We start from the raw sequence: 22,440 nt of genomic DNA on the forward strand, positions 1-22,440 counted from the left end.
TTGTGCGACCGATACCAAACCAGCTGCGCCATTAAATTTTAAGAAATTGGAAAACCAGTACGTTGATACAATCTTTTTTTCTCCTCATACCATTTACCAACATCTCATAGAGTCCATGTCAAGAGAAATCCACGCATTACTAAGGGTAAAAGCAGATCCAGCATGGTATTGAGGAGATGATCAAGAATTTGTCCATTCTATGTGTACTTGTGCCAATGCATTTTAGAGAAGATATAAAGGCCAAAAGTGCCGTCCTACGAGTCCCGACTGCTCGATATCGCCCCGTTCGACGGAGGCCTGACTCAGTCGCCTTGGGGCGGTTAAATGAGCGCTAGTCGAGAAGCCCCTTTCAACCCTTAAACTCATTTAACCGCCCCAAAGCGCCCGAGTTAGGCCTCCGTCGAACGGGGCGATATTGGGAGACAGAGCGCATAGGGTTAAATATTAGCCTGAGTCGCAGAAGAAAGATCTTCTATTAACTATGTAAAACTACAGTACTGATCTTTTTTATTTCTCTGAACTATCGCAATATTCTTATTTTCTTAGTATAATATTAATAAGTAATATCAGCAATTGTGTGGAACTAATTTTTTTAAATTTTACTTCTTTTCATGAGGGAATTAGTGTAATAAAATAAACTTTTATTTATGGTCTTAAGAGGAATTTTTTTTTTTTTTTTTACCCATATCTGAACTAAAAATATTTGCTCTGCGATCGGATAAACACAAGGCAGTCAACAGTAAGCACTCGGCTACTCAGGCAGTTTTCGATTTTGGAACCATGGCTAAGAGTAAATGCTGAAATTGGTCTTCAGCAAGCAAATTTGTATCCAAATGCTCCAAAAATCCTGATAAATGCCTTAACATCATCAGAAAAAATTTTCAATTCTGTTTTCGGAAGTTTAAACTTTCGAGTTTCTTTCTGCGGAGCAGCATCGCTGCATTTAGAATCAATCTCCGTTATTAGGGAGTAATAAGTAATTGCAATACCGGTATTCACAAGTTTAAATACCGTGTTTTCGGTATTTACTAGAAATTTTTAAAATTGTCTCCACTATACGTTCAGGGATCGCCAACATAGCAAAATAGTATAAGTTTTCGTTTTTATGTCTCCCTAAAGGGCGAAATCAATTAGCTAATGAATGGCTAAATTAATTGTTTAAATCTAAATTAGCGAAACATGGATTATCCTTGAAAGAAGAAATATTCTATCCATAACGATTGATGGAGCAACAGTTATGGAAACTTCGGATTCCAACTTTCAAGAGAGTGAGAGTGATATTAACAATGAAGATAATGACAATGTAATTATTGAAGAAGATATTGATAATGAGGATGAAATATTAAACCATCAAGAATTGCGTGCTATAATTTATAAAATTCGAAAAATTATTAAGATATTTAAACGTCTCCCTATAAAAAATGAACATATTACTAAAATATATACTAACTGAAAATAAAACAGAATATATAGTAATATTAGATTCTAAAATACGTTGGAACAGTTTACTCCTAATGATGGAGCGATTTTTGAAACAGAAATCCAATCTAAAAAGCAATAATCGACTTAAACCTGTAAATTCATTTTTCAGATAGTGAATTCGACTTAATATCCAGAACTATATCAGCTCTACTTCCAATATAACTAACTATTGAAGTATTAATTAACAGTTAATGCAACAATAAATTTCAGGTTGCAGTCACTGAAAGAACAGCACACATCACTATCTGAAAAATTATATATTACACCGAAAAATCGCACAGAAGAAAGGCATACCGAAATAGAAAATGTCTTATGGTATTTACATAATTATAATGATTTTAAAAATGAAAATGAAAACGAAGAAAGGAGACTAACCAATTCAAATCTGATCAAGTTTATAGTAAAATGTTTTACCCATAAACCTATCCACATTCAGAAGAATTAGGTACAGTTATGAGATTATGATGACACTAATGTCGATAGTGAAAAGGAATTGTCTCTTGAACAAAAATTAGAAATTAGCGATAAATAAATAAAAAAAACTTTCAACAAACCAAAATACAATACAGGAATCAGCTATATCCAAAACCATCCGACGAGAAATCGATTTATTTGAAGATGAGGGATTTAGAAGTAAATGGAAAAAGTATATCGCACATTGCTAATAGTACCACTAACTAGCGTAGATGCCGAAAGAGTGTTTTCAACAGCTGGTCATTTTTGCACAAAATTCTTTTTCAGGCTTAATGACAGTACAATGGATGCATTATGTTTTTTAAGATCACATTTCAAAAATTTGTAATAGTACCATAGACTGAATAGTGATATTTACACTTTTTTGTGATTTAAATAAATAAGATGTTCCTTTACTTTATTGCGATTCTTTATATATTGTTATAATTTATAGGTTACAAATTATTTTTTGGGATATTTACACTCTCTAATAAAACTGGCAAATAAAACAAAGAAACACCTCTGTTTCCTTTCTTTTTCTAAAATTTCTAATACCGATATTAAAATCTAAAAAATACCGAATACCGGTATTGAAATTTTGGTCCGATATTGCAACCCCTAGTTATCATGGGCAAAATATCGGTCTCTATCATGATTGAAACCAAATCTGGAAAGAAAAAAAAAAAAAAAAAAATGCCTGTATGTATATTCATTGATACGAGGAAACTTGTGAATAGCACCTATGTGCTAGTCATAATGCAATATGGCTTTAGGGAGTGGGAAAAGCAAGGAAAGGAAGCAACAATTTAACATATTCGAAATAATAGCATATTAAAAAAAAGTTTATATTAATATTCAAAAAAAAAAAAAAAAAATTCGCTTTTTGCCTAAAATTTAGAAAGACAAAATTTACATTAAAGTATTCACCCCTCGTGCTCTTCAATTGTTGGTCGCTTAAAATTAAGGACTCAGATGAAATGAAACATTTTTGTTGTCATGACACAAATCATTTAATGATTACTGAACAAAAAACGTTACGAAGCAAGATGACTTTCTTTTTATTTATTTATTCATTTCTGCCCGTTCTTGTATTCGGACATCATTTTTCAGCCATCAATTTCATGGAGATAATCCTTAAAAAAATTTGTATGGCCTAACGTACATTTTTTTTTAGCTTTTTCACTTTCATTGAACGTATGTGAAAATATTTCCGATATATCACTGAATGCATTGAAGGACGAATGTGACGCAACAAGTTTTAATGCCCATAAAAAATCAGCTTTAAATGACTGTTCCTGTACTAAAAAGTTCGAAATCGATTTCTTGTTGACGTTGACGAGCATTAAACTTGACGTTTTCGGATTTGATAACTCATCTTTTCCTGTATTCCTTTTCGATACTAAGCCCAATATCAATAATGACTCTTTTGAACTGGCAAGCAGTCTTGTATGTTTTTCTCTTTTCCCATGACTAGTGCCTGTTTTCCCATATCAGATTTATTATCTTTTTACAAAGCGGGCAATATGCAACAAATGGAATTTACCGAACTTCTCGAACAAAGCAAAATCAGAAACCATTTTTTTTAATCTGTCCAGCTCGTATTAGATACGGATTTTGAACAGCTCATAGTTTAAAAAATATTCTCTAGTCTGCTTTGAATAAGCTCACAGTTTCACAAATAATAAACAAACCACTCAAGTATAACAGACTAACCATACTTGCTTTATTGAATGGTTTGTAGATTGAACCTTCCCTCCAGAGAAATGTATTGTATTCTTTCATGCAGGTACAAAATCTCGCGCATTAACTACAATTCGGGATCTCATTGATAAGTTTCGATTTGCGAGAGTAACTGTCTCGCAAATCGAAACTGGACTGATACAGAAAAGGGGGAGAAAGTAAAAAAAGAGGCGAGTTTCCGCATTACACAATCGCGAATGGTTATTGTTTCGTTTCTGAAAGCTATGACCACGATCTTTCATTCTTTAGAAATCGGCACTTTTTAGATGGAAAAACAATAACTACTAAACTTAAAATTCTCTGTATTTTTCCGGTTTTTATGAAAATTTTCGAATGTCCTTGCATTTTTCCGTTTTTTAAATTTCCTGTGGCGTGACAATCTCATATTCCACAGCTATTCCAAGCCCCATCTTGATTTTCTAGTTTCAAAAATTCATAAGAAATTTGTCGCCAAACGACTTGTAGCTGACACTTCGAAACCGAAACGGTTTTCGAATTCATTCCGAGACAAATTTAGGTATTTCGTAGCCCTGGGCATATTAGGAGGCACTTCTTTTAATCAGAAGGTCAATTTACTTTCATATTTTTAATATGTTATTAATTTACTTTAGATTAATATTTTTATTTTACCAGCTTTGTGAATAAGCAATTATTTTTATTAATCTTTGATTTCAATCTGACTTCCATGTGTGCACACAATACTGAAGCAGATACTCTAGTTCACTTATAAGAATAAGTGAACTTGACTAATTATACTTGGTAACATTTTATCATTCAAAGAATTTTTAATTTTTACAAATTTATTTATTTGGTAAATAGGAAAATGAAATTTTTTAATCTGCTTGCAGCCCTAGGCGGCTATCAAGTCTGATTACTAGAAAATCCTCCCGTCGGGGCAAAAATATTTTCTTTGGTGGGGGGCTTTGAAAAAAAACAAAGGTTGTCTGATTTTTACTTTCATTGGCAATCTCTTTATTTCACCCTAGATATTTCGAGATTTACCGAGTCCTGAATACTGTTATGTTAGCCTTTATACCGGTCACCAATATTTCTGAAGACAGATTTGCTTTAGGGCATTTGTTCTGCAATTAATCACAAGATTTAAAAACCGAAGTAGAGAATACGTGTCGTGTTTTTGCAAGGAAACAAGATGCATCTAAATTGGAAACATTATAATTGCAACGTTACATTTCGCAAGTTAGTGATGCATTTTACGAAATGATTTAGTGATAAAAATTGCATGCACTCTACTCAAGTCAACATGTACATTCGAAAAACAGCTTCAATGCACTGTGATTTTTTACGTTATATATGCACTATAATGGTGCAAGGAGATTTATTTTACATATAACATTCTTGTACTGTTTGACAACGGATTGTAAAACCCTCCGCGCTTTTGCGCATGCGTTAGGATGGGTTTAATTCAACAAAATAGGGGTCAGAGGAAAGATGAAAGGCGGCGATGTTTACATTTAACAATAAAGACGCGCGGTTTTATGAGATGTAAACATTACAGATAATTAGTGATACAGAAGGTAAAAGGTACTAATCCACAGTAAAGTATTTCATAGCAATTTTTATTTAATATAAGGAACATTAACATTGAATTATGCAGAATAAATAAAAAATTTGTTCTTAAAATTTGGTAACTATTTTTTTTAAATAATAATGATCTTTTTTTATATTAAAATGTTTCCTTTTCATATGTTATTAAATTTTTTTCAGGAATATTTTAATTCCCCGTTTTCTGCTTCTTGGTCACAATATTTAATGATACCATGTAAAAAAAATTTTTTTTACCATTCTTGAAAGCTTTTTTATCACTTTTGGCTACACATATCAATACGAAATTTTGAGTCAAAATAAAATGCTGTCAGAAAAAACACAACACACATATACCCGAGAAAAAAAAATGAACTAAAATGTATCTAAATGGGAAAATCCAAGGTCAAAGGTGAATACCGGAAATGCGCTTATCGTTCCGCGTCTCACTCCATAATGAGATGGAATCATCGAAACGTGGTCGTCTCGGAATCCGTTGACGAACAGTAACTGTGTGAATTCAGAGGCAAGAAAAGACCATTTTGGTCCCAAGATTATTTACTTGCGCGTTTCGCTAATATGACACAACACAAAGCCACATATAAACATATCAGATCATCTTTCTTTCCATGCCTCGGGGTTCCCTGCCGAAGTCTCCTCTTTCCGGCTTGCTTGGGGACTTACAGAAGGATCACAGATTAAAACGGTGCCTTACATATTCCACCTAAGAATAAAATATTATAAATTACCTCACATTATAATATAACAAGATCAAACACATAAAACAAAAGCTTAATTTCTTAATTACAGGAGATATTTATGCACACAGTGAAAAACAGAATAAAGAAATGTATTGTCCTCAAGGAAAAAGCATTCAAAAATTGCTCATTAAACGGCAAAGCAAATTCAATGATCCATTATTGAGAAAAAAAAAATTGAATGTTCATATATAGCAGCTACATATAAGCACACCAGAAAAACACTCTCCGACAATATTCAAATTCTTTAATTTAATTTTGATAATGCATCGACACCTCTGGCTTATGTGTAATGGAATGATTCTATTATTGCAATGCCAGAACTCAACGAATTAATTTCGGACTTCCTGGTGTATTTTAATATAAGTATTTCAATGGATTATGATCTGAAATAATTTCGCCATTGATCTATTTATCAAATTTCTCAACCCAAAAAACACAATACATGCTTCTTTTTCAATATTAAACACATTGCTCCGAGTGGAGTTAAAAAAAAAAAAAAAAAAAAAAAAGCAATCAACATTTTCCCTTTACAACTTCCTACTCCATAATCTGATGCATGAGACTGCGCTTGAAAAGATAACTGGAATTAGGAGTGGCTAAATCGGTTGTTTTAAATAAAAGTTCGTTGAGTTTGTCAAAAGACACTAGCTCCAATTGTCCCCAAGAGATAGCATTGGGTACATTTTTTAGTTAAATCGGAGAGTAGAGCTGAAATCTCGGCATAATTTGGTATACAGGTTCTATAAAAAACCTATTAAATTTAGCACTGTTCTAACCTCCTTGTTTGTATTGAGTCTGGCTATCTTCATTTCGCCAAGACCTTTTTTTCATTTGGTTCACGTTTTCTCCCACCTATTACATGCCCCAAATATTTTTACTTAGTTGGAAAAGTACATTTATCAAGCCTCAAATCTCAGTTTGTCAAAATTAACCTTAAATGGACGAGATATTCTACAAAGGTTTTAGGCGAAAAAGAATTACAGTCATCCATGTAAGCTTATGCATGTTCAGAATGGGATTTGAGTACATGGTTCATTTGAAAGGAGCGTACTCGCTGAAAAATACTGGACGCCCCTGCAAGTCTTAAAACTTCATTCTCCATTGGTGCAGTATATAACGAGGAATAAATGCGGGTAAGAGTTTTCTATTTCAGCCCATTTTACTCTCAATAAAAATCAATACCTGCATGTCCTTTAAAATCAGGCGCCTTCATAACGACATTTAATGCTCGAAAATCAATACACATCTTTTTCGTAGAGACCTTTTTGGCTACACAAATTATTGGATGAGTAATTTCAGATTCAGATGGCTTTATTGACTTTAAATCTATTAATACCAGAATCTAACGCTCTACTTTTTTTGTGTATACAATGGATATGCTGTAACAATGAGATTTTTTCTGCACTGCACTGGTAAAAAATATCTATTTTGTGGGTGCCAACTTAAGGAGTCTGCATAGGCTGTAGGGAAAAAAAGAAAAAAAAAAAAAAAAAAAACATTTGACATTTATTTTTTTTACGTTGATATCATTAGGCATGAAAATATTTTCATATCAAGCAACCTCAGGTTACCAAACTAGTATGTGTAACTGTACAAACCATTGTGTAATAATACAGCACTAAAATCTTCACAGGAATTTTTATTCTACAGCTTTAAAAAAAGTATCACAAGTTCAACACTGACTATATAAATATATACATTCAACTGTTAGACATATTATCCACATATAGCACAAACATTCAGCATTTTTAATGATAAGTACAATAAAATGTAGCTGAGCAAGTGCATGGAACATAAATTATGCATACCAGAATACAAAATTTTTTTTACAGTCTCAATAAAGCTTACATACAAAATATGTGACATTTATTTGGTTCCATGTTCACTACTAACATATTCAGCCAAATATAATAGTTATTTATTGGATGAATTTCATTGTACAGGTTCCTTTTACTTCTTTCTCTTAATAATAATAATAAAAAAAAAACATTAATTTATAAGCATATCATACAGAATAAAAATATAAAATAAAATTGAATAGCTGCAGTTAGTTAATAACATAATAGTTAAATAACATTTACATACAAATACTGGAGGAACAGTAAACATTCAATCTTGTTAAATATTTTTTTTGAATACATATTATAAATAATTGCATTAGATATGCCTGTTTTCTCTACTTTATTTATGCATTGTAAACATACACATTTAAAAAAAAGCAAAAAAATTGTCTGTTTGCAAAACAACCTCTTCTTAAATAAGTTAACATACTTTCTATAATTATTTGTTTTTTCCTATTTTAACAAAGTTGTCAAACATTAAGTTGTTTGTTTTTTTGAAACAAGTATATCTACATATGTTTGTAGAGTAGTGCTAAAGTAATAATAAATAAACCAAAATATAAAACAATTAATTATTTGAGCAAGAAGTTTAATAATGAGGAATACTTTATTTTACAGACGTTTAACACAAAAAATATGCCGATAGTCAAGCTTTTATCATTTATTTCCAATATATATGCATATGAAAAATTCTGCTACATAAAAAAAAGTTACAAATAAAAATGCTAACAAAAAATAAATTTAAGAAGACCAGGAAAAAATTTCTTAGACCATGTTTCAAATGTACTCCTTATTATACAGATTACATGGCAAATTTTTAAAAAGTTTTAAAATATTTTCAATAAATATACATAAATCAATAAATTTGGTATCATAATACATCTACTGATTAGAAAATTAAAACTTTTAACATAAAAGAAATGAAAATCCGAGCATAGAAAGAAAAATATTTACAGAGGCGTTTTCAAACCCTAGTTGCTTTTAGTAGCTTTACTGAAATTTTCTAACTGAACCATACATTTTGTGTGAAAAGATTAAATAATAATAATAAAAAGGCAATTATAAAACTTAATTCTAAATTTTTATCAGTAAAGACGCAACAGATCTAACTCATGTATTTAGATTTTAATTCCAGAGCTAATAGATTAAATACTGAAAGCATGATATATATATTATTAATATTTTGCTCCAACTCTTTACCAGAGTATTACAGTTTAGAATAATAGTTTAAGAAGAATTAATTGTTTTCTAAACAGTGGGACAAATAATAAAAACAGGAAATCATTATTCATGAAATGTTATAAATACTAAAGAAAATGTTTCCAAAATATAGAAACCAGCATTGCAAACAATAAAAGCATACATGTAATTTTTAATAATGATTATAAATACTGACAATAGAAAAAAAATATATTTACAAATTTTATTAAAAAGTAACAATGTTGATAAGTCATTCAACACAAAACAAAACAGTGTTCCAAAACCATGCTACTTATCCACTAATAAAAATAAAATGACATTCATCCAGTTTTACTAAGATAAATATAAAAATAATTCATGACAGTTCAGAGAACTGCCACAGCAAATGTGCATAGAAAGTACTTTTATCCTGCACATTTAAGAAATGCCTATATGAGAGAACAGAAAACATATGTTTTTGGATTCAAATAAGGCCAATTAAAAGATGTGATTGCATTGACTTATGGTCCATATGAATACTATAATACTATTGATAAGAAGATAATTTTGAAAGGCTTGCAATAAGAATATGCAACTGCATCATTATTTTTTATGTTGTCCTTTAATAATATACAAATGTCAGCTGTATTTACAAGATATGACAAAATCAATTATGAAAACAAAAGTAACATGTATGTTAGCACCAACAGAATAATCATGCATCATTTTGCAAATGCCATTTCTTGAAAAAACTTTAGCAAAATTTGAATTACAAGATCGTGAATGAAATCTGTTTAAAACTACATGTCCTCAGTACCAGTAATTACTGTAATCTTGAGCAGAAACACTTGTAAACAATAATGCAAAATAGTAATCTATATTTTCTTGCATAAAATATGTTTATTAAAATGAATTCTAAAAGCTTTTTAAGTTTTGCCAATTAGTTCCAATTCACCCTGAATAATTGAAATATTGATTAATTAATCAAATCCTTCAATTCCAAATCAAATTATTTTATATAGGTTGTAGAGAGCTGCATTTATTATTTATAATTTTAGTAATTATTTTTAATCCCATTTTGGGAATTAAACTTTTAAAAAAAGACGATACACTTTTTTAATCTTATTTTTTTTATATTCTCACAAAAGAGGTATCAAACTGATCTTAAATCGAATAACCCTAATTACAAAACTAAACAGTTAACTTTGTCTTGGAACAAAATAACGCAATAAAAACATAGGATAATACACTCAAAATTAAATTATTTGATATTTGAACAATTATAAATTTTATTTACATTGTCTTATATGAAATAAAATATAAAAAGGAATCACCCTTTCCAAAACAGTTCAATTATTCATCAACATGAAAAAATTCGTAAAGCATTTACTAAATAAATTTTACAATAATAACAAAAAAATTGGCCAAACTTTCAGTTTTAAAAATCTTAATTACAGAAAATAAATTTTGGAAATTTGGATTTTAATTAGAAATTTTAAAAAACACTCTATAATTATTAGGAATAAAAATTAACACTATAATGATAACAAATAAAATTATTATGTTAATTTCAGAGTAGCCAAACAGAAATTCATGAAGATTTTTTTATTTCAAATAGTTGAAATTAATGTATTATGTACTACCTAAAATAATCTTCTAAACATTGATAATTTCTGTAGAAGTAGAACGCATAAAGTTCAACAGAAAATTTTACAAATAATTTAATGTGGTAATAACTCGCTGTTAGAATATGCATTATATAATATATATATGGACTTACAATGAAAAAGAAAAAATATCCTGAAATAAGGCATAAATAAAAAATGACTTTATAAAAATGAAATACTAAGAATTATTTAAAATATTATGAATTACTAAATAAAATTCTGAATCCATAACTAGAAAAAGGAACATAGGAAATGGAGTATATTTCACCTTTTAATAGACTAAAAAAGAATATTTACATTTTTACTGACACATTTAATGGAGAAATACCTTTAATTAATACTTTTGCTTAGCCAATATAACATGATTAATTATAAAAGAATATTTTCATAAAATTAAAATGTTACAAAATCAATTCAGAACTCATGAGCAAAACATGAAATATAAGATCTTCAATGCCAGTATATTCTAACAACTTTTGGGCAAGATAGCATAAGCACAAGTGATACTGGAAGGCACAAATCCAAGAAATAAATGATGCTTAAAGGTTTAAAAAAAAAAAAATGCAACTAGCAACAGTAACATGTTAAACAGAGTCGATGGAATTTTTAGCCATGACACTAGCCATTGAGATGGCCAGCAAACTGATCAGAAATAATCTTAAGGATGCAAGTTGAAAAATTATGAAACAGAATGGAATAGAAGATTAAGAAATAACATAAAAAAGAAATAAGATAGTTAAGAAATATTCGGCATCTTTGAAACTGAACTCAAATAATACTGTCAGCATGCATTGCAATCATGTGGAGGTGAATCTGAATTGTTACAGTTAAAATTGAATAAAGAAACCAACACCCACGATACTATTAGTAAACTAATCATAATTCTGTTCATGTCTAATTTTGCATTAGTGCCTCAATGGATAAATCATCCAATTGCATTCCTTTGATAGTCAATGCTACAAAATACTATATCAACCTTTTAATGCTTTGCCATAACTTCTGATATACGATTCCCCTATAAGTACAACAGCAAAGACCCACATAATATGAGAAAGAACTACAATTCCAATGCTTTTCTTAATGATCTAATGGGTTAAAAGGAAGGGGAATGCTGAGGAATATGAATCAAAAGGAATAATGACTTTGGGTTCAATCCTGTAGCCCAGCTCCTAACCAACATTATTCAAAAACTACTACACCAACGGATATTTTTCAACAAACTGCTCACGAAAATTGGGCTAATTTCTGGAAGTTTTTCAAAATAAAATCACAAATGTAGGTTAATTTTGCATGAATTTTCCCACAGGAAAGAATGCTATATATTCTGTAGGTTCTGCAAGGTCAATTTTAACTGGCAGAAGATGTTATGTTTTCCCTTTATCAGGAGTTCTCAATTCATGAACTTGGGCAGAAATGTTAAATCAAATGCAATAAAAAATGGGGGAGGTGGACATCCTGGCCATGAACTGATTCTATTCAAGATTATTAGATACATTTTATTAAGTGCTAAATAATATTGTAGTGTAATAACAGATTTTAATGAATAACAACTTTATTACAGAGAGGTAAAAGAAAAACAAGATGCATAGATAGAGGAAAAAAACTACTATAGCATCATATTTATTATTTTTAAAATTAAAATCAATATGAATATTAAAGAATATTGTATTTACATAAAATCATCAAAATTCAGAGAGCAATTAAATAGATATAATCAACTTTTAAACACTTGATTCAATGAGTTACAAATCATTTGGAAATACGATTTAAATGATGGAATAATTTAATCATTCAAACATATTAAAATATAAAATATTCTACTAATGTTCTGATTCTTTTCTCAGTAATTTTTCTAGTACTCATCAAATGTTCAGAAATTGATTGTTCAATTTGTTTTAAAAGACTGATGCCATACAAAAGCTGTTGATTTACACTATTAACAGTTTCCTGCTGCTTCATAACACAAATAAATAAACTTGTAACTACACAGGAGTTAGAAAGCATAAACGAAATTAATATATTTATAATTTAGAAAATGTTCCACTACCACTTTATAGCAGATATAAAAATTCAGAAAAACTATATAATGAAGCAAAAAAAAAAAAAAAAAATAAATAAATAAAAAATAATAATAATAATAATAATAATAATAATAAATAAATGTAATCAGAAAATAAAATACATGATATACATAGCTATCTATTGGAATAGAGAGAGAAATTCTAGAATTATCCAGAAAGGATATAATCATATTAACTGCATTTATTTTGATAGAAGCAACAAAAATACTATATGAGTGGCAAGTAAAAATGATAATTCATAGTTCTTTTTACAGAAATATGTTTGACATTTCAAATTCATGTACACTTTTTATTTATCTAAAGCATAATATATAAAAATTATTTTTCGTCCCTTATTATTCAAAATATCTTAATCAATGAACTTTCTGAAATACAATAAAAAAAACTATAGTGATAAATGGGACACAGATACAAAGAAAAGTTTTTAGAAATCATATTAATAAATAATAAAGCTTTGAAAAAAATTGACCAAGAAGGATAAAAAAAGAAATTGTGAATTGCAAAAAATGAAATAATACAAACAATACAATTATTTATAAGATTACATCAAATTCCTTCTTCACATATTTGCTAACATCATTTTGCATTCCATTTTATGCTTTTGATGCCAATAATTTTTCTGAAAAAAATATGTAAAAACTTGATAAATAATAAATATGTAGTCTGAGAATATATACAATATAATTATCGCATTTAGTAACAGTAAAACCACAGTTAATTGATATCGCATAGAAATTGCAAACCAGAAAATTTAAAATAACATTATATCTTTTAATCTGAATTCTTGAAGCTTTTAATAAAAATTTCAATAATCAAATTATAAATAAGTCTTTTCTAGGATTATTTTGATGTCATATTTAGGATGGAATTACTATCTTTTAATAGGATGCATTCATATTCTAAGAAATAATAAATTCAGTACAAGTTGTTTTGATGCTCTAATGTTATTGTTAGCTTTGCATAACAAAAATGTAGAAAAAGACATACAGGTTACTAAATAAAATCAAAACACATTCTTTAAAATTTTCATACAAATTCCAACTTCTATTTTTTAAATAAATGTTAAAACTTCAAAGCCCTACAGTTTTTTTTTTCTTTAATTAATGAAATGACATCTCTACAGTAACAGATATTTAAATTTACTTCCAAAAATTGTTTCATTTGCAAATGAGGAATGTATCTAAATTTTTAATAAAGATCTCAACTTTTTATGACTCAATGTTTTATTAGCAATTTTACTTAGTAATTATCTTTGCTATGGTTTGCATTACTCTGATTTTGCTCAACCTGACTCAAGCTTGTGCAGAAAATACTTTATAAAAAAAATCCACAGAAGCTTGTTTTGCAGCTGATGCATTTTCAAGTTATGTTATTTATATGTTTTTCCATTAAATAATCTTTGATAAATTAAAATAAAATTATAAAATTGATTGATCAGTAAACAGAGAAATCAAAAGAAAAAAAAAATAGTTTGCTTACAGCACAAATTGTACCGCAGTAGGCAACTTTGGCACACTGCTTGCAGCGAAGTGTAGCTGGTTTATAACAGACTGCACAAGTCATTGGAGTAGTTTCTTCTCGCTATAAGTTATGATGCAAATTAACTTGTATTAATTTAATTATTTTCGATGAAATATACTCATCGCCTTTCGCATGTAACATATTGCTTCAAACAGTATAAAATAACTAATTTTAAACATTCTAATATATCAAAAAGCAATGTACAGTTGAATAATGGAAAGCTGCAATATTATCTAATGGAAAGCTGTGATATTATCTGTTCAGGTGAGATGCTTCAATAGCTGCTGTTTGAGTAAGATAATTAAAAAAAAAAAAAAAAAGAAGAAGAAAAAGGTCAAGTATGGAAAATAAAAAATCATTTTATTTTGCTTCTTTATTTTTTTAATTAGAATGGATGTAATACTTTAAAATCTTTCAAGATTAACTGAGGTTTATTTCAAGTTGCAACCAAAAAAGAATCAATTTTTTGCTATTTAAAAACAAAAAATACCTGCCATAATATATCATTAGAAAGTTTATACACCCACATCAAACATTGTAATATAATATTGTATTACACATAAACACACACACACACACAAATATATTATATATATATATATATATATATATATGCAGAAACTGATTAAGGATGTTTGTCATCATTCTTGAAAAAATGATACCATTGATTCTTAAAAATGATAACTTCGATTAAAAATTATCTTAAAAATGCTCTTCAAGAGTTAAATTTCATAAATTTAATGCTAATTTTTTCTTCTACTTTAAAAGAAATACACTTCCACAAAAATTAAAGAGGTATCACTAACATAGTATAAACTAAAACAATTTACCAATAAAAAAATTTAATAGATAGCAATTTTAAGTGCTTTATCTCAGATGTAAATAACATGCTTGACAAGCAATATAAAATGTTTTGAATATATACATGAATGTTATCTCATATCTTCAATGTGAATCGCATTATACAGCAAATGTGAATCTCGCATCTGCAATGTCTCATAAAATGTTACGAAATAAAATATTTTAGCAATGTCTCTTAAAATATTTTATGCTAATAATGATTTTTGAGAATATCCTAATCAGTATTATTTCAACTAATAAAATTGGACATTTTAACAATTTTATATAGTTCCATAAATTAATATAAATATTATATTTGCCTCAAAGGCACAGATTAGATATTTTAAATATTTTTGTTATTTGACACTTATATATACATTGAATGCTACTCATTAACAGAAAATTGTGAATGGTATGATATGATAACAGAAGATGCATCTCAAAAAAGAAAAAAAATTATATTTCACAGATGTACAAATAAATACAGCAAATAAAGATACTTACAATATTTTTCAAGATTTTTTTGGGGGGGGGGCAAAGAGTCAAAATTGGCCTTCCTTTGACATTCATTAAAATAGAGAATTCACATTTCCCTTTCTCAAGAATTCTCAAATTAACATACACAACATTCTTACTTTGGCACACTCCAAAAAATAGCAGTATTCAATACACACTGATTAGTTTTCAATCAATATTATTTGAACTGCACTGCAATCGGGAAGAAGCAGAATGGAAGGGCAATTAGACAAAGAATCACATGCACTGCTTAGTAAAGAAAAAAAAGTATTTGTAGTATCACAGTTGAAGACATTTAAACTGTTCCAGCAGCCAGAAGGAAGGTTTTAAGACATAATATGTTTCTTTGATGACAGGTTCGTCTTATCTCAATCAGATGATGCATTCATCAGGACCTCTGTATTTCAAAGAAGAGAACCTTAAAAGAGGAAATTGAGAAGACAAGAATTTGTCACTCATTTTTCAAAATTTGCTTTCAGTTCTTGCAAAATGAGCACAAAAATATCATGAACTGAATATTATGTGATATAAAATAGATCAATATTTCATGAAAGTTTAAAGAAGTATAGAAATAATACTGGCAATTTTAATCAGGAGTGCCCATTAAAAGTAAGAAGAGCATTTTGAATCATGAATTTATATTCGAAAGAAGTGAAAATTTTCAAAATTATCTGACCTCACCTAAGAACTGAGCATGCATATTAATTAATATATATGTCGCTTAATACATTTAATTTTGTGCACATCAAAGCCAGGAGCAATATTTATAATTTACATTACAATCTTCCCTTTGTCACTGAATTTTATTTTGAACAGTAGATTTAACAACTTCATTATGTTTGGTGTAAATTATGAAACTGATTTCATGATGAAAATTTATTTTAATTTTCTTTCCATATAGCTTTATTATGAAAAAAATGTTTTGTATTTTTGTTTTGAATTGTATTTCATATTATACATTATTTTCAATTAAAAAAAATTCTGTGATAATTATAATGAAAACTTGCACTCAGAAACAGAAATATTATTTTTAGCTTAGATTTTCACATTACCTCCTTAAATGTTTGAACTAAAAATTATAGTAAAAGGGACTAATTTTGAACTTCTCGCTACTAAAATCAATGCTCTTATAAGATATATTTTAAAATAAAAAATCTTACTTGTAAAGTGCTTAAGTAACTTAAACTATATTACAATTTTGTACATTAAAATTCAAACATTTTAAAATCATGCCAAAGCAATTCCGTAATACATATAAAATTCTGATTTCTCCCCCTTCAGCACTTCTTGCTTTAGTTCCATGCTAGCAATTAAATAGTGAGGAATGTTACTTTTAAATTATTAACAATTTATTGCAAGAGGTAAGGCTAAGATTATGAATTATCAGATTTAATAAATTTCTAATCAAGCTGCAAAATAAAATTTAAAATTATTCTTGTATTTTCTGCAAAACGAAGGTTAAAAATATCTTCAAATTGCCTTAGACTATTAAAACAAACTTTTATGTTGTTATTTTTAATGTGAAAAACATGAGCACCCCTGATTATATATGTATGTATATATAATATAAATAACAACATAAAAGTTTTTCAATCATTCACATAGCATTAATACATTTATACATGTTAACCTAAGTAAGAGCAATAGCATGCAATTTTAAGAAGACATACAAGCAAGAAAAATAAGAAGTATCATGCAAGAATAATTTACACAGTTTAGGCAAAAGGAAGAAAAGAGCTTCATTGCAAAAACTAAGCATAACTTAAATTTTTTTACAAAGATCAATTACTTCTATAAATAACTTATCATTTTCAACAGCAGACATGAAGTGATAATAATTTTAAAGCTCCACAAATAACAAGCAGTAGGACAAATCCTTCACCAAACACACAATTAACATGTTTTATTAGAACAATTCCAATTTCATCTATTTCTGTATTCAATTCATTTGAAACACAGTATGGTTAGTGGCCTTTAGATTTCTTACGAAAATCACTATTTATTTATTTATTTATTTTATTTTATTTCTTTATTCATTATTTTTATTTTTTTTGCTGATAAAAAACTATAACAGTTGGCAATAGTTTGATGCTACCAATAATTTATTTACATAAATTACTGTTGGTAAGTCAGAAAGCAAAGACAGATCCCCCCCTTCTCAAGAATTATATGAAGAAAATTTCCTCTCTTTATCATCCCTAACTTCATTAAGGTTGCAATTATATATATGAAAATGAGTAGAAAATAATGTAATTAATGAGTTATATGTATTGGCCAAGAGGCAAATGAAATTAATAAAAATCAGTTTTCTGCCAATAATGTTTAAGCAGCAGCAGATACATTTAAACTTTCAGTATAAAAATTATTCATTATGATGAGATAACAATTCACATAATTTGAATGATTTTTCAAATTTTAAAAGTACATAAATTATGAAAAATTTCACACTTCACACGATTTTCATCTTGTTGGAAGTTAATGAATTTTCGAGACATTCATACTACCTACAATATATTCCTTGCTGGTTAAAATCAAATCAAAATTAATTATTCTCATAAAATAACAAAAACAAAGCATTATATAGTGAAACCTGAATCCCTATATATTGAAATCCCCACCCTTTCAAATCTACAATTAATTTTAAAAATAATCAACATAATGAAGAAAAAAATTTTACAAAAATTTATGCTTATCAATTATAGTCAAAAGTATTCATTTCCTTATGCAGACTAGCTCCACTTTTTCTTATTGCAATAGAAATTTGCAGATTAGAATTCATTAAAAAAAAAAAAAAAAATGGTGGTGGCTACACTAGTTGGTGAATCATTTCTGTTTTTATCTTTTCTTCTATAAGTCTCTTTATAATTTTGCAATGAAATTTTTACTCTGAATTCAATTTAGTTTTAGATTTCTTATAATGAGTATGATTCCTAAATTAATGTTAAGGATAATTTCAGTTTAATAAATGAAATGGAAAAAGGATAAAAGATTATTATTATCGTAAATATTATTACAATATAGTATCAATCATCTTGATAATTAGTGACTCAAAAATTGAAAGCTTTGAAAGTGTTGGAGAGTGAAAATAAATTTAAAATCTGACAAGACTGATGAAAAAGTATTGAAATGGATATAAATGACAAACCTGACATTATACCTGTGTTTGGTTTGAACATTAATGATAAAGTGATTGAATAAGACACAAATTTAAGAATTTCCAACTTTCAAGCTAACTCAAGGTATTAAAAAAGACTGGTATTAAAGAAAAGGTTAAGAGAGTGAAAATACTTGTAAACTGAGTACAATATGTTCCAATGGCAAAACATGTTTCTGAAAACTATTATGGGGTCAAAAATGGTCTCATAAAGATAGTGGTGCCCCCCCCATATGTTATTACAATAAAATTATTTTCAAAAGACAAAAAATGTTTTAGAGCAAAAACAGTCAGGATCAAATTTTGATTATCTACATTCTAAAAGTAATCACTGAAACTCCAGCTTCATTTCAACTTTTGGAGTTAGTTGTGTAGCAGCACTCAGAATCTTAACAAGTTTAGCTAAAAAAATAAATAAATAAAAGGATGTTCTAAACACTTTTTATCCACACTTAAAGGCAACACCTGTAAACCTTCACAAAGCCAGCTTCTTATACTATTGCTTGATTTGCATATTTCTTGACATGAAACCGTGATTGGCTGTTACCTAACATATCCGCATATTTCCATCTACATCTGCAACAAGTTACAGCAAGTAGCAGCTCCAATTCAGAGTGGATTCCCAAAATTAACATTTATCACTCTGTGCTTAACTTTTGGAAGTGAGTGTAAAATCTCATTTTTATTTTCTAATTCAACTTTGAAACCCATTCTTAGTACGGCTCTAATACCAAAAAATAAATCCCCAAATTTCATGCTCTTAATTTCATTGGGTTTTATCGCTGTTTTATCAGAGCAAACCTTTGCACATAAAGAGAAATTTAACTGGGAAAAATATTTTTATAAGAATTATAAAAAGAATACATGAAAAAGTCATTATAAATGACAGAATCTGACACATAAAAAGTAAAAGTTTTGAAAACATTGTGTTCTTCAACAGCATATTTTTTTTCATATATTCAGTAAAAACTGAAACTTGAAGAGACTGGTCCAACAATAATTTTCATTCAGAAAACATAAAAGAAATCACAATTGAAAATTTGTAAATTAAAATTAAAATTTTATCAAACTGGATTTAAATGACTGACATAATTTATATCCCACAATTAATTACAAATCAATATAACACAGTAAAATCCCTTTAATAGGTAATTCAAGGGAATACTTCAAAACAATATATTAATAATGATTATCATGTGAGTAATGTACTATACAGAGACAACACTGCAGATGCCTTTAGAACATCTTCTTCCATGTTTGATATATATCTTTGGCATACCAAATTCATCCTGCCGTATTCTTATTTTCTGGTGATCCGATTAATCGGCAAATTTTTTAACAACACATAAAATGTTAAACATAAAATCACAGGGCATAATTTAAATAAATTTTTCAACATTTAAAACACCAAAAATTTTTCAAATTTTTTTTCGAACTGAAACAAGCATGGCATAGTATTTATTTTGTACAAGGATTTCAGATAACTATTCCAGTATATCAATAAAATATTATTTTAATATGTGTTGGAGCCTCAGGATCTATTTCACATTGGATTCATTTCTCGAATTCTTCCCTTTGGATGGTTTTCTTACTTGATACATCCAGTAAACAAACTTTTATGACCACGTTTTCAAATTATAGTATTGCACATATGATTTTAAAAAAATCTTTGCACTTCTCGGAGAAATTAAGCTTAAAAATGATTTTATGTGCTTAAAAATGGTTTTCAAATATAACCCCTTATAATAAATACCTAAGCATATTATGCAAGGTTTGCCATAATTAAAAATGGCACGAAGAGCATGTTCAGGCTTTCTTATTACCTATTTATGAAGAATTCTATCTAAAGGAAAGACTCAAAAACTCCATGCAAATAAAAGAATAAGGGAATATATATTAATATATCAAATGGATATAAAGAAAATCTCTAAGTTTATTGGACAAGTAACAGTGGTTCAGCCTAAACTCCAGTTTTCTGAGTAAATAAATCTTCAATGCAAGAGATTTCAAGAAGGAAAATTATATTATATATATATATATATATATATAATCAACCAAAAATAAATATGGAGTGCATTATCCATAACAGTGGAGAGTTGATACTACAGAAATTCCACCATTTGACCAATAAAAATAAAACATTAGGATGCTTTTCATGATTGAGATTATATTTAATGATTAATACATCTCAATTCATTATTTTAAAATATAATAAAATTAAAGCTTAGATTCATAACAAAGGAAAATAAATTCTGGGGGAAAAGTACGAAGTAAAATCGATCTAGAGTAATCCTGGTTCAAAGTGCTTTATAAAAATGTTAAAAGATTTCAATTTCTATTATTATTATATTGAAAGTAAGGAGAGAAGGAGAAACATTTTTTCAGACACTGATTTCTCAGTTTTGGTTTTCAAAATATTATAAACTATAATTTTCTATAAGCTATCAGTGATTTTAGATATTATCAACATAAATTTTTTTATTGTCAACATAAAATGCATTTACAGAAAATGCCACTCTTCTGTGATAGCAAACAAAATGCATGTAGATGTAACAAATACAATAATTTTTGGCTTTGAAAGGGAAAAAGTTTTCACTTCCTTATTACTCTTTGTGCATAACATAACTTTTAGCTAATGTAATGTTAATAAAATAGTATAAAAATAATAATATGAAATAATTACAGAAGAATAAGGAAAAATCGGACCAAGATTAAAAAAACATTGAGTCATTAGAAAAAGGATATATAAAATACAAAATAAAATTTTCCCAGAAATGAAGTGTTAACAATGAAATGTTTTAAATAATATAAATTGATTTTAATTAAATACACACATGATTTAACAGAGAAGAAAAAACATTTTAAAAATAAAATAAAAAACATGCAATTTTTACAAATAAAATAAGAGATTTATATATTCATAGTTGCATATATAAATGGTTCCCAAAATCAACGAGATACCACTCATGTTTGTTTATCATCTAAAAGAATACCATAAAACACTCATTAAAAATTCTTATCGAAATGTTAAAATATTAATAAAAGAATGTATAAGGCAAAGAAACAAAGGAGAAAAAAAAGCAATAATAATTTAATTTCTTATATTTTTTTTAGCTATATTTTATACTTTTCTACACAAAGCTGAGATATTAACAACATTTTTATACTTAGAATCACAAAATCGAGTATGCATTTCATACAAATTTTCAACTTGGTCACTTATATCTTTTCAAAACAAATTACTGTAATTAATTTGATCAAGCAATGTGCCATTATTTGATGGGAAGTTACTATTATTTTTAATTCTCAAAATTAGCTCTATATCTAAAACAGGAATTGACATTCAGAATGTTTGATATAGTCATTGATGCATTCAAAAAATAATCCATAAACATTAAAAAAAAAAAATCTGGACTAATTATCATGATAGAAAGAGAAAAGGAATTCTCAGTTTAATGGCTAAGAGAAAAATAATTAGACAAATGACAAAAAATTTAAAAGGAGTGCTGTAGAAATTGCTAAACAACGTTTCAGCAATAGAAATGTTTCAGTAGCAAAGGATGCTTAAGAAAAATAATTAAAATGTAAAGTAGCTAGGAAAAAAAGATGGGATCTCTTTTATTTCCAAAATAAAAAGAGATGAAAATAGTTTTGTTTGCTAAA

General features: G+C 27.9%; 1 protein-coding gene across 6 annotated transcripts in view; it reads right to left on the reverse strand.

Moving 5' to 3' along the window:
• Positions 1 to 5,757: 5,757 nt before the first annotated feature.
• The window catches only part of LOC129976411 (uncharacterized), a 43,448-nt gene continuing 26,765 nt past the window's right edge, over positions 5,758 to 22,440 (reverse strand). For 3 of the 6 annotated variants that reach the window (XM_056089961.1, XM_056089964.1, XM_056089962.1), the window contains exons 4-5: positions 14,226 to 14,327; positions 12,857 to 13,365 (exon numbers count right to left, since the gene is read on the reverse strand). In XM_056089961.1, coding sequence (XP_055945936.1) covers positions 13,306 to 13,365; positions 14,226 to 14,327 — 162 coding nt within the window. In that variant the 3' untranslated portion in view covers positions 12,857 to 13,305. Of the gene's footprint in view, positions 5,942 to 12,856; positions 13,366 to 14,225; positions 14,328 to 15,029; positions 16,042 to 22,440 lie in introns of those variants that run through there. The other 3 variants (XR_008785141.1, XM_056089965.1, XM_056089966.1) reach the window with 3 other exon arrangements.

Source organism: Argiope bruennichi, chromosome 7 (assembly GCF_947563725.1).
Source record: "Argiope bruennichi chromosome 7, qqArgBrue1.1, whole genome shotgun sequence".
NCBI lineage: Eukaryota > Metazoa > Arthropoda > Arachnida > Araneae > Araneidae > Argiope > Argiope bruennichi.